The sequence below is a fragment of the Buceros rhinoceros genome, unplaced genomic scaffold (genome assembly GCF_000710305.1).
Source record: "Buceros rhinoceros silvestris isolate BGI_N320 unplaced genomic scaffold, ASM71030v1 scaffold7100, whole genome shotgun sequence".
Taxonomy (NCBI): domain Eukaryota; kingdom Metazoa; phylum Chordata; class Aves; order Bucerotiformes; family Bucerotidae; genus Buceros; species Buceros rhinoceros.
In genome coordinates, this window is record NW_010390090.1 from 1 (window position 1) to 13,068 (window position 13,068).

General features: G+C 39.0%; 1 protein-coding gene across 1 annotated transcript in view; it reads left to right on the forward strand.

Annotated features, from left to right (window-relative positions):
• Positions 1 to 7: 7 nt before the first annotated feature.
• MED14 (mediator complex subunit 14) overlaps positions 8 to 13,068 on the forward strand; it is a gene marked incomplete at its 5' end in the record, with an annotated part of 32,875 nt that continues 19,814 nt past the window's right edge. The window contains 8 exons of the mRNA XM_010136425.1: positions 8 to 54; positions 2,003 to 2,029; positions 7,732 to 7,837; positions 8,509 to 8,682; positions 9,462 to 9,591; positions 11,281 to 11,409; positions 11,767 to 11,874; positions 12,753 to 12,885. Coding sequence (XP_010134727.1) covers positions 8 to 54; positions 2,003 to 2,029; positions 7,732 to 7,837; positions 8,509 to 8,682; positions 9,462 to 9,591; positions 11,281 to 11,409; positions 11,767 to 11,874; positions 12,753 to 12,885 — 854 coding nt within the window. The remainder of the gene's footprint in view (positions 55 to 2,002; positions 2,030 to 7,731; positions 7,838 to 8,508; positions 8,683 to 9,461; positions 9,592 to 11,280; positions 11,410 to 11,766; positions 11,875 to 12,752; positions 12,886 to 13,068) is intronic.

A 13,068-nucleotide genomic window follows, 5' to 3' on the forward strand; every position in this document is an offset into this window, starting at 1 on the left:
CATCGACTTCCTTCTGCACCGGACCTACGCCGAGCTCACCGTGCTGGCCGACCTGTGAGTGCCCCAGATTCTCCCCCGGCCCGCTCCCGCGCCTCTCCCTCCCTGGCCGGTTAGCAGTGCTGCCTCCCGGCATCCCGGGAGGATGAGGAGACCTCGGCAGGGATCTGCCCCGAATCCCGGCCGGGGCTGGAGTGAGGGGAGACCCCCATCTCCCACCCCAGGGGAGTGCCCTGTTCGTGCAGGTTTGTCTCTGCATCGGGCTGTGTTCAGGGGTCTGATGAAAGCTGCTGAGCGATCTGCCATAAAGCAAGAAAATTACCGTGAGACGTGCAGAGCAGCCGAATGCAGATTTTCTGCTTAAAGCTCTAAGTGCACCACTGAGTTACTGTCCAAAAGCCTGAGTGTAGTGCTTGTGCTGATACCAAAACACAGGAAACAGAAATCTTTGAAACAGATATATTCAGATGTTGCAACTCCTTGAGATACCTGTGTACATTTTAAAATACCATTTGATTATTTGGGGGAAATAAAACAAGTTATTTACATTTACTTTGTGATCTGCTCTACTGATGTGTTTGAAGTGGCAGAACAAAGGAATGTTTTTGGGCCAGGAAAAACTTACCTGAAAACATTTGGGCTCTGAATAAACCTGCTTCCCTTTTACTTGGTTTAACCTTAGAGATTCTTGTGGGGAGCCTGTATGTTTTAAGAAGTGACATACAGAACAAATGAGGGGGGGACGAGGGAAGGGGGAAGGTATAGTTCTTGTGAAATAACATACCTGGTAAGTATGTAAATAGCATTTTGCTTGACCTGGGGTTAAGGGTGTTCAAACTCTGAAAGGACAGGTAGTTTTAGAATTGTAGTTTGCTTTGGAAGAACTCCCAAAATGTCAGTCAAGAAATCTTTCCTGTACGTTCATGGTGTGTGTAGATAGTAATTGATACTGTATGTGTTCTTGTAGGAGCACGTGCCTGCATGCTACACCTTGTTTTAAGGTGTAGAACAGGTTATTTTGACTTAAGTGCATGATTAAGGTACTTAAGGTACTCAAATAAAGTGAGTGCTGTGAGTAACACGTAGGGAATGCTGATTCTCCAAAAGGTTTAGAAGCTATGTGATGTCCCTTCCAAAAAGAAAAGTGAGCTAGATTTTTCTGCTGTATTTCCCCGGGAAGTATGGACTTGGCTTGTAGAAAGCCCAGACGGAAGGTATTCTTCTTCCCTCCAACAAAACGATTTCTTGCTCTTTTACCAGCACCAGCCTAGTCCTAGGATAAAAAAAATGACTTTCTTAAGGAGATGCCTGTGATACCTGTAGAACACTTCAGAAATATGCTCTACAGTAGTATCTATTGCACAGGTTGTTGATAAAGTTATGTAGCGTTTCATTTCTCCACTTTCAGGTTTATTAAAAAGGGAAAAGAAGCTCATTTTGGGCAAATCGGGAAGCAGCCAATTTTAAGTCCTGCTGCAGATGTTCTAGGATTGCTAATAGGAATTAATTAACTCTAATCATAGGTGCTTAGTAAAAGTTATCAATTGCAAAGCACGGGCGTTGACAGCAGCGCTGACACTGTGTGGCTTGCCAGATTAGCAGAAATCTTGGGATTTCAGCACCCTTCATCAAGCTCTTACATTAGTTTGACCAATTCCAGCTTACCTGGTACAGGGCAGTGGTGGGTGCCCTGTGGCACTATTATAGACCTGATTTATTTAATTTTTTTCCCCCTAACTAGGCTGCTTTCTAGAACTGTCAAACTACTTTCTTTATCAAACATGTAATTTTGTTGTATTTAGGAAATATTTACAATTGTAGAAATTTTGAAATGCTCGTTATAGGTATGTAGAAGTTGTTTTTGCACTCAGTTAAAAGTTACTAAAATATTTCTAGTAGCCTGAAATGTAGTAGAACAATATATAATGCACATTTTTTTCTTTTTCTCTTTTTTCCTTTTTTCTTTTTTTTTTTTGGTTGTTGTTTTGTTTTGTTTTTAATGTAGATTACCAAGAAAGACTGATATGGAAAGGTGAGTTACAGTAAGACAATCCGTAAAGCATGTTAAAATAAAGACCTTGTTTAGGATGTTACGATTAATATAGAACTGTTTAAATGAAATATTTCTCCTAATTTTAGACTTTAGGCAAGAAAATAAGCCTTGTCTGTCTTGCTGTCACTACATAGTTTCAAGATTTTTTCTCAGCATCAATGGCAATGTTAGTTTATGTTGGTTTTTGGTTTTGTTTGGGCTATTCCTTTTTTGGTTGTTCTTACTCTGTTCAGTAACGTACTGTTGCTGTTATAGTAGGTGAACTCTGTTAAGGGCATTTTTCTCTTCATGAATCTTGAAGCAATGAAGTGACAATAAAGGTGATATGAAAGGGAACTGAAGAAGCTAAAAAGATTCTAGTTAGCGCGATAAAGAAACTTTTTGTTCAGAAGAAGCAGTTCAGCAATGAAAGCTTTCTACTTTTTTCCATGTTACGCAATCTTTCTTACAATGAGCACGGTTTTCTGCATCTGTTCTATGTGTTTTGAAGATTATTAGAGAACAAATGTAAGAGACCAAGACAGGCATCTTCCCCACCCTAACCCCAAAGATGAGAGAACTTAGTTTACTTTTTTGTTTCTTTGAATAAATTCTGTGGAAGTTGCCAGAATATAGTTCCCTTTATTTGTGTTGACATGCTACTTGGCCTCTTTTTCTCTGGAACCATATAACAGCTATGATGTTCCTAAAAATGTCAATAAAGAATTCTGTGTACCAAGATAATCATCAATTCTGTTATCTCAAATCTTCCAAAACTCTCATAACATGTTGCGGGATTAATCCCATTTTCAGGGAATCATAACATCTGTTTTTTCTTGGGGTTTTTGTTTATTTTTAATTATCACTCTTTTTGCTGAGGAAATTACATCCAACTTAGGACCAGAGCTCACCTGTACTTGTGGGGAGGCTTTTCCCATGTAGATATTTAGCATTTCTTGGTAAAGCTGGAATGTGCTTTGTGGGGCACACAGATCTGGAGTAACAACTTACGTCCTAATGGACTACAGATAAAAGAAAAGAAAACAGCCTTCAATGGTTAAAAAGAATGTCCTGCAATTGAAATTGTCTTGAAATTAGATGTTTACATCCTCGTTAACTTTGACTTACAACTCTTGCTGAAGTGGCTTTCCAGTTCTTGGAGGAAATCAGTAAGGAGCATAGTTTATTTTCCCTAACTGAGAGAGCTGTAGTGGCAGCAGTAGTTGGGCTTCACTCTCTACTTCTTGACATTAGCCTGGTGACACGGCATACGTACTTTGGTGAAGATGTGATGGTATTGTCCTCTAATAAAGTTCACAGAAAACCTAAGTTCGTTACTACAGTGCCTAGCTAAAAAATGCCATGATAAGAAAAACTGATGGGAAGTCATGCATTGTAGTATAATAACAGCTGTTCTTTGTAAAGGGTCGTTTATTGGTTATCAGTGATAGGAATAAGTAACTTCTTGCAACAATAGAGAGGTGGCTGGGTTGAAAAAAAACATTATTACTGTGGTGTAAAGTTAATAATGCTGAGTTCTGGGGGAAATCCAAGGGCTTGCTTCTTGATAATGGAAACTTTCTTCTTTTTTCTCCGGTATTCTTTATCTTTTCCTCTTTATCCTCCAGTAAATATGTGGGGAACTTTTACTGAAATACAGTAATGACTGTATAAGATTTAACTGGGACCTGGATTAGAATGTCTCTGCAAGGCCCTACCTTCTGTTGAGGGGAAACGGAAGGTAAAACCTTATACCTGCATTCCTGAATGATTTAAGAGAAGCACTGTTAAAGTATTTCCAAGAACTGTATAAACATACTGTTTTCCTAAAACCAGGCAGTTTTCCTACTGATTTTGCAGTAGTTAGCAAACAAGACTGTTACTTCTCAAACTTGCAGCAAAGACTCTGTCATGTACACAAAGATTAAAAAAAAAAAGGCAATCAGAACTGTTGTAAAACACGTTATTCATAACTTTAACAACAGTGCAATTACACACCTAATTTTTGTTAAACGTTGAGTTCCATTGTTTTCTAATGACAAAATGACTATTTCACTGCTTTCATAGACACAGAGAATAATAATTTTGGTTGGAATGGTTCTTCTAATCCAACCCACTGCATGAAGTAGAAGAGTTGGCCTGGATCTCTCAGTGACATATCCAGCTGAGCTTTAAACACTCGCAGCCTTTCTGGGCAGCCTACTTCATTCTTTGACCTCCTCACTGTGTGTCTTGTTGTTTTCCTGAATGTCTAACTAGTTTTTTAATGGTTTAGTTTATGGCTGTGATTCCTCAGCCTTTTTCACTTTTGAGAAGAGTCTAGTTCCATCTTCGCTATAACACCCTTTTAAGTATTTGAAGATGGCAGCAGAATCTCACCGTAGCCTTCTCCTCTTAAGTAGGAGCAAACACACACCTTTCTGAGTATGTCGTGTGTTCTAGCCTCTTCTGTGTGGCAGTATCTTTCTTGGCTAGGGAGTATAAAACTGGATGCAGTTCTTCAGATGTAGTCTCACAAATGCTAACTCAAAGTCAGCAATCACCTTCCTTGTCCTAGGCTGCACTGGGGCTAATACAGCCTGTCATTGCTGCAAGGGTGCGTTGCTGATGCCTCTTTGGTTCCTGATGCCGGACTTTGCATGTAGTGTTGCTGAACTTCAAGCGGTTCCATCAACCAGTTCTTCCAACCAGCTGACATCCCTCTGTTTGCTCCCACCAGTTCGGCATCACCTACAAACTTCCGAAGGGTGCATTCCTGACTTTGCATGTAGTGTTGCTGAACTTCAAGCGGTTCCATCAACCAGTTCTTCCAACCAGCTGACATCCCTCTGTTTGCTCCCACCAGTTCGGCATCACCTACAAACTTCCGAAGGGTGCATTCCTGCACATCATGCAATTTGTTGATGAAGGCGTTAAATTGGATTGGGCCCATTATTGACACTTAAAGCACACCACTAGTAACCAGCATTAAAGAAATCCCCCTGGTAGCCTTTTATTCCTGACAGTCCAGCCAGTTTTTCACCTACCTTGTAGTCACCTACCTTAACCATGCCATATCTTAACAGCTTGGCTACAAGAGTACTGAAGGAGATCTTGTCAAAAGCTGTGCAGCTGTCAGTGTAAATACATCTTCTGTTCTCCCCTCGATCACAGAGCATCTTCATCCAGTAGCAGGCAGTTACGTTGGTCAGGGATGATTCGCCCTTGGTGCGTCTGTGCTGGCAGTTCTTAGGCTACTTCCATGTTCATTTTTTATATGAACATAGCTTCTGGAGAGATTTACTTCTTAACTGATCTTATAGGTCCATAGATCCTTCTTGGCCTGTTTGAAGGAGGACATGATGTCTGCCTTCTTTCAGTCATCAAGACCTTTGATCACCATGGCCTTTTGAAAGTGGTAGAGAGCAGTTTTACAGAGGCACAGGTCAGGTCCCTCAGCACCCTTGGATGCATCTCATCCTCTCCAATGGACTTTCTTAAGTCAGGCTTGCTTAAGTAGCCCTTAACTTGACATTCTTCTGCTGTAGCTAATGCTTCATGCTCCCAGACTCAGGCATGAGATCAGAACTTACCGGTAAAGACTAAAGTAAAGAATGCACTGAGTACCATGGTCATTAGAAAGCTTTTTAATGTGCTTTGCTTTGCTTTTATAGGCCTTGTCAACGTACTTTTTTCATTAAGTTTCATCTTCTTTGATTTGTTTTTTTCTTGGATGCAGCCAAGCATGAGGTCTTGTATCTGTAACGAAGCACGAAGAAATGCAGCAAAATTGAAAGACTTTGGGCTCTTAGTAGAGAAGTGGGTGAATGTGAATTCCCAACAGAGTTGTCATTCAGGGATGATGGTGGTGGTTCTGGAAGGAAGATTCTGTCAAAGTAGAAGTAACAAGTCTTCTGAAACGTCATGCATGTGGTATTAATAGAACAGTTACTGGAATACCATGCCTAGTTGCAGCAGTAATTTTCATTATTAAATTGCTATGCTTTTTTCTGGCATAGGGAGGGAGGGTGTCTACCTTTGATTTTCCTTCACACAACCATCAGTTTGAATTTTTCTTGCTGCTGTGCTGTTCTCACTGCAGAAGTTTGATTGACATAGCTATTAGATTTTAGCAACTTCTATATGGAGTTTATCTGAAAGATTACTGGCTTTCTAAATCTTTTAAATCCCATAAATTTTTTTGCAATCTTTCGGAATTGTCCACATCTTGTTTTCGTAGTATGCTTACTCTACGAGCAGTACATACATGTAGCAGCTTGTCCACCACCTGAAATCTTAAAATCAGGCTGAGTGCCATTCTAAAGCATATGCTCTAGAACGCAGAGAAGTTACTGGCGTAATGCCGAAGTTCTTCGGTGAGGTTTGTAGTACGTAATACAAGAAACTGGACCAGATGGTATTAGTTGTGCTTCTGGCCTAAATGTTCATCTATTACAAGCAGATTATGCTTTTTATTGTAAAAAGAGTTAACCTCGTTACAGCAACATTTTAATCAGAAACAGGCTCTACGTGTGTTATGGAATCATAGAATGGTTTGGGTTGGAAGGCACCTTAAAAATCATCTAGTTCCAACCCCCCTGCCATGGGCAGCGACACCTTCCACTAGACCGGGACTGTGCGTAGGAGATTATGAGTATGTGTTTTACAGATTAAGATCAGAAGAAAGTGCAACTTGTGTTTGGTAGAACCAATATCTGTTCCATTGATTAATAATTTTTTTTGTCCAAATGCTTTTCTTACTTCGTAAAACTGTATCAGGAAAAAATCTTTGTTTTTTTTTTCAAAGTAGCTAGAAAACCATGGTGAAATTAGTAATTTGAATGTGTACAAAGAGGGGAGAACCTCTATAAAGAAATGAAATGGTATTTCAGAGTGTGTGGTGTTACAGATGTACACTGTAGATTTGTGTGCCTTGTCTACTGAATCTACAGTGTAGGTCGGCAGTGAAGGGAGTAAATCTGGGTGTGCCTCTGCACATTCTCTTTTATGAAAAATAGCTCTTAAGACATGCAAACATGCTGTGTTTTTACTATCTCGTACAAAGCACAGTGGGAGGAATATTGACTATTGGTAATTTCTCCTTACCCCAATTGCTTTGCAAGCTGTAAAAAAGATGGGGGGGGTGGGTAGAGGGGGGTGTCCTCCCCACCACCACCTTGTTTCCTGGCAAAATGGTAGGCTGTTAAAAGACACCGTGTAAAGACTTCTTAAAATTACTAGGGTGATATTTTGTTTAGTATCTGGTTTGGGGTTTTTTGTTTTTTTTTTTTTTATTTTTTAGTAAATGTCAGTATAATGTTACTGCCAGATCTTGTAACCCTTAGGTATATTGCCTTGTCTACTTTACACTTATTTATAAACTCTGGGGAAATCCCATAAAAGGTATAAAAATAATTAACTGAGTTCACTATGGAATGGTTTCTCTTACAATCGGTGATTAATTCATGTGAGTATGCTTTCCATATTTCCCCAGACAGTCTTGGTTGGTTAGAATCTACGTGTGTTGTTAGCATTTAGGTATTCAGAACAGAGAGCTCTTTTTTTCCCCCCCATATTCTAATCAAACAATCCATATATTAGTGATAGCTCCATTAACATGATTGGAAGTTATCATTACAGCTTTTTTTTATGGGCACAGAGTGAAATTGCTGCTTTATTATATATCAGAGGACTGTCTTAATGCACCTTTGGTTTTTTTCCAGGAAAATAGAAATAGTGCAGTTTGCAAGTCGCACTCGTCAACTGTTTGTTCGTTTGTTAGCCTTAGTCAAGTGGGCAAATAATGCTGGAAAGGTGGAAAAATGCGCGGTAAGTTAGCAAAGAGTTCGGTATGAAATAATCTCTTAAGTGATACGGGATTTTAGTACGCCCTAACTTATCCTTCCTATAGAATTTTTTTAAAAAAGCCTATTTCATAGGCAAATTAATATTGTATTATATCCAATTTCTTCCTATTTAGGAATTGTATAATCTTGTGTTTTCACAGTTCATATTCCCAAGAACTCTGCAGTGGCAAAAAATTAAAGGTTTGCCTGCACATACTTTCAGCAGTGCTTTGGGGTTAGGTGACAGGGAAGATGGTGATCACAGTGTGTTAGTTCTTACTATCGCTTTCATCCTGCTCTTGGTTAAATATGAATAAAGTCCAGAATGTTGCAAAAACACAAGCCCGGAGTGATTACAAACAAGTATGGTTGCATTCCAGTAGCAATCATCAGATAAAGAGCTGTAAGGCTTTGCAGATCCTCCACAGGGTGAGAAATGGCATGCAGATTTAGTGACCTTGCATAACAAATGTAAGTAATGACCAGAGTATTCATTCTTTCTTTGTTTTGTAGATGTGATTACTTGAATTGGGAGTGATAGATAAAATCAGCTCAGTCACATGCAGTAGATGAACTGAACATAAAGGGGCATTAATTTGTGCATTTTTGGACACATACCTTTTCTTTTTTTCCTTTGCTCCTTATCCTCTACAGATGATATCAAGTTTTTTGGATCAGCAAGCCATTCTGTTTGTGGACACTGCTGATCGTCTGGCATCACTAGCTAGAGATGCTTTGGTTCATGCTCGTCTACCTAGTTTTGCTATCCCGTACGCTATTGATGTTCTGACGACTGGATCATACCCGCGTCTGCCTACCTGCATTAGGGTAAATAATGCAACCGTATGTCTGGGGGGGAAAAAAAATCCCCTGAACAGTATCAAATGCATGTTAATTAAACTAATTTTCTATGTGCAAATGGAACTGTAGTTTAATACAGGCTTAGTGCCAAGTCTCTGTAGCGTCGGTTTCGCATGTGGAGCATTTCCTATTTCAGCAAGTTATGCTTTCTCAGTAAAACATTTTTTCCATTTAATCTAATTCTGTGGTAGGATGTATTTAGTAGCAACTCTTCTTCCTTGGTTCTTTACGTATTTGCACATACTAAGCCACCATTGTAGAAAAATGAAGTCTGAAAAGGAGATTCCAACATCTGTAGTTCTTAGAGGTCTTGCCTATATTTGGAAATGTACTGAAAGACTTAACAGCTCTCTTTAATGTTGCTGCCTCTTCTTACTGTTAAAATGCAGAATAACAGGATTCTGTGAAGTAATAATAACAGTAGTAGTACCTGTGACTTAGATCTATAGCTACAGATGAGGATTTGCTTTCAGATCTCAGGATTTAAAAACAAGTTTAACCTGATGTAAGGCCCTGCCTTTTTTTAACTGATCCAAGTTAGGCAATTTTATGCAGTGGTCAGTTCCAGGTAAAATGTAATCAGCTAGAAAACAAATCTGAGTGTAAGATAGAAAATTTCACTTGTGTGTCAGGGCCTGTAGGATTTATATTTTCAGACTTCTAATCTGTTTAGTTTTCGCCACTGCTATTACACATGGATTGTACATGTTTGATTAAGTGGACTGTGTTTGTGTTTGTTTTAACAGGACAAAATAATCCCACCTGACCCAATAACAAAGAGTGAGAAGCAAACCACACTTCATCAGCTAAATCAGATTCTTCGACATCGGCTAGTGACTACAGATCTCCCTCCACAGCTGGCAAACCTTACAGTTGGTAAGAACTGGAATTACTTTTTGAAGAATACATCATCACAGGCTAATTTAAAATCGTTGCTTTAGTGCTTAAGCAAAGCTGAGAGATAGCTTAAGAGAGACCATTAGGCATGCTTCATCTATTACGACTAGGATCCTGTCTCTGCATGACATCGAAGTATGTGTTTTCCTCTTTTGAAGAACGAGGGCACTGATAATATTGCTGAAATATTATTTACTTTCAAGAAAAAATCCTGTGCAGGTAATGGCAAAAGGTGGTAGACATTGTCTTGCTTTTTCAGCAAACGTGTTATGAAAGAGTTTTAGGCCTAACAATGGAACTGCTTTATCTTTTAAAATGCAATTAATTAAACTCTTAGATCTTTCTATAGAAACTCTTTGAACTTTAGCTTAAACAAATCACTCTGTTGCTTTTTAAATCTGTTTTGATACTCCGTGCATAGAATTTGTTCATTTTAATGCATGTCTTTTGTCCTGTGACTCACTGCAGTGACAGATCTCTTAATCTGTTTCCAGATCTCTGTTTTCGTTTACCCAAGTAGTGGCAGACATTAAAACCACCATTTTTTTATGAGAAGAATGGCTATAAACTGGACTAGGTTATTGCAGAATCAGAGAATAGGGCTGGAATGGACCTAGTCCGTGCTTTTAACTAAGACAAGGTTAGCCACGTCTAAACCGTACCCCACAGACCTAGACTGAAGATGTTTCTGAAAAATCTTAGTGGTGGTTTTCATTGTCCCTGTGTGAACACTTGCAATATCAGTATTAGAGCCTTTTTTGTCTAATGGAAGCGTAGATGAATATATGTCTGAATTCTTCAGATTTTTCAGTTAACCGAGCATTTCAATGACTATTAGTTTCTGGCTTGGAGTTTGGTTTGTTTTAAGAGCATGTCTGGGATGCTTTTGAAAAAGGACAATCTGTGAGTTCACGTTTGAAATTTCTATATGTCTAATTGTAAAGGTGTGTGGTGTTAAGTGATTGAGAAGAAGGTTGACCCACGGGTTATAGTAAGAACTTTGTACTTAATTGTTTGCTCTTCCACTCACTCTCTTTACAACCTTGCTTACATAGTTTTGACAGTCTTTGTTCCCAGTTCTTGAAACTGATAGCAATGCTCACAAAGATGTGAGGATATATATGTCAGTTAGATAGTGTACATAATATTTGCTTGTGTGCATATATATAAATTATGCAAAATATTATCTTCATCACATGAAAATGGAGTTACAATATTTTAGTGCTAAATAAATGATTTGCAGTGAGATGTGTTTCCAGGGCTAAATTTCAGCCTAGGCTGAGGCCATGTTCTGAACGTCTTTTGAACATTGCTTGAATTATTCATTGTTGGTATAGCCAAGAATTGAAAAAATTAAGCCAGACGTTTTTTTCTGTGTAACTTGTCAGGCTGGTAATCAGCTCAATGTATTATAGTAGTACAAGTGTTAACAAGTTGCCACAACTAAAGTACTGCTGTTCAGGACAATTTATTATGTCTGCCCATGCTGGTTATTGACACTGGTTATGTTGCGGAAGCAACTGTGAAGTCTTCAGAGTTTCACAGAAACATAAGCAACAGAGCAGAAACCACAGGGAAGTAATCCATTGTGTGTGCCAGGAGCTACCACACTGATATCTTGAAGCATCTTAGGAGACTGAAATGAAGTGTTTTTTTCTTCTTCCTTAGCCAATGGTCGTGTGAAGTTCCGAGTTGAGGGTGAGTTTGAGGCCACCTTGACAGTGATGGGTGATGACCCTGACATCCCCTGGCGCCTTCTCAAACTGGAAATTTTGGTTGAAGACAAGGAAACTGGAGGTAAAAAAAAAATCAAACCTTTACACTTTCTTTTTAACATGATGTTCATCTCGGGTGCTGTATAAGTCTTCTTTGCTGGGTCTTTTGCATATCACAAGGTAGTGAAGCTGTATATAGTTGTCCTGTTTTCTCCTTGCTCTATAGGCCTTTAACACCTTAACAATGGTAGACTGTGATAGTGTTGTAGAAATTTCCAGAGTAAACCAAGGATTTTGTTATTTTGTTAGAAATTATGGTATGGAAATCTCTTGGTACCATTGTATCCTTTTTTTTCTTTCTAATTTATTAATTTATTTAATAATTTTAAATACCTAGTTTCCTGATGTCTAATTTTGAATTATTTTTAATTCGTGAAAGATGGTCGAGCCTTGGTTCACAGCATGCAGATCAACTTCATCCATCAGTTGGTCCAGTCACGGCTGTTTGCTGATGAAAAGCCACTTCAGGACATGTACAACTGTTTGCGTATCCTTCTGAAAGTTGCTCCTGACTAAGCAGTTCAGTGTAGCCTTGTTCTTCTTAGTAGCTGGAGGTCAGGAAAGATGGATCCCCTGTTAAGCTAGGGGGAAGTGTCTGAACGTGGAGTAAAAATTATGGCCTTGGAAACAGTTATTCTCCGATGCCAGCATGTAAAATTTGATTTTACGCACTTAATCAGCAAAGGTAAAGGTGAGATACTCAAGCCAGCGGGTTGTGGGGTAAGTCCATGCAGCAGCAGCTGGTTGCATGTGCTAATTGCAGAGGCAGAATAAAGTGCCGACTTGGAAGGTATGGGAGCTGACAATTCTTGCTACCAAGAACTGCAGTAAGGTGGTGATGGTGCGTTAAGTGTATTGCAGCTGTGTGAATAATAAAATTATATATATCATGAGCAGCAGATCGTGCAGTGATTTTCCTGCCTCTAAAGGACAAATTGCTTGACAAAGTGAAATGGCTTTCAGTGAAACAGTTTCTGCAGAAACAAGCGATCATGTTTTTAGGGTGACCGTGGAAGATTAGGTTAGTGGTTAACTATAGGGTGAATTGAATTTCTTTGTTAGTAATCTTCTTTTCCCTAAAAGATCATGAGAGTTAAAATCTATAAAGCAAAGTTGTTGTGACACTGTAGTCTAACACCCTGCCCTAGGTAAGACTTTAAAAAAAAAAAAAAGGGGCAAAAAAACCGTTGAGAAATATTCTATGCTGTTTTTATGTCTTTATCTCTGGATTAGTACATTAGTGTGTTTTCAGACAGCATCCCTTCTCACTTCTTTAACAAATGGATTTATGTAGTGTACAGTAACAGATTTATGTAGTGTGCAGAGTTTTTGGAGGTTTCACATTTTCTTAACTCCGTTTGTTAGACTCCTTCTGCTTAGCACTTCAGCTGGAAGTGTTGCATTCACAAACGCTAATGCTGATTCGAGAGCGCTGGGGCGACCTCGTGCAAGTGGAGCGATATCATGCAGGGAAATGTCTCTCGCTCTCCGTTTGGAAGTAAGTTAATTTTGAAAGGGCTGTTAACAAACAATAAATGAAGTAATAGGAGGGGTTTTGTTCACTAAGCTTGAGCCAGAATTTTCAGAATTGTACTTTCTTTTTGATGTGAGACTCCTCAGTTCTTGTCATTAAGTACCTAACGTGTTGCTTGACTTGCAAAATAGTGAAGGATGTACATCA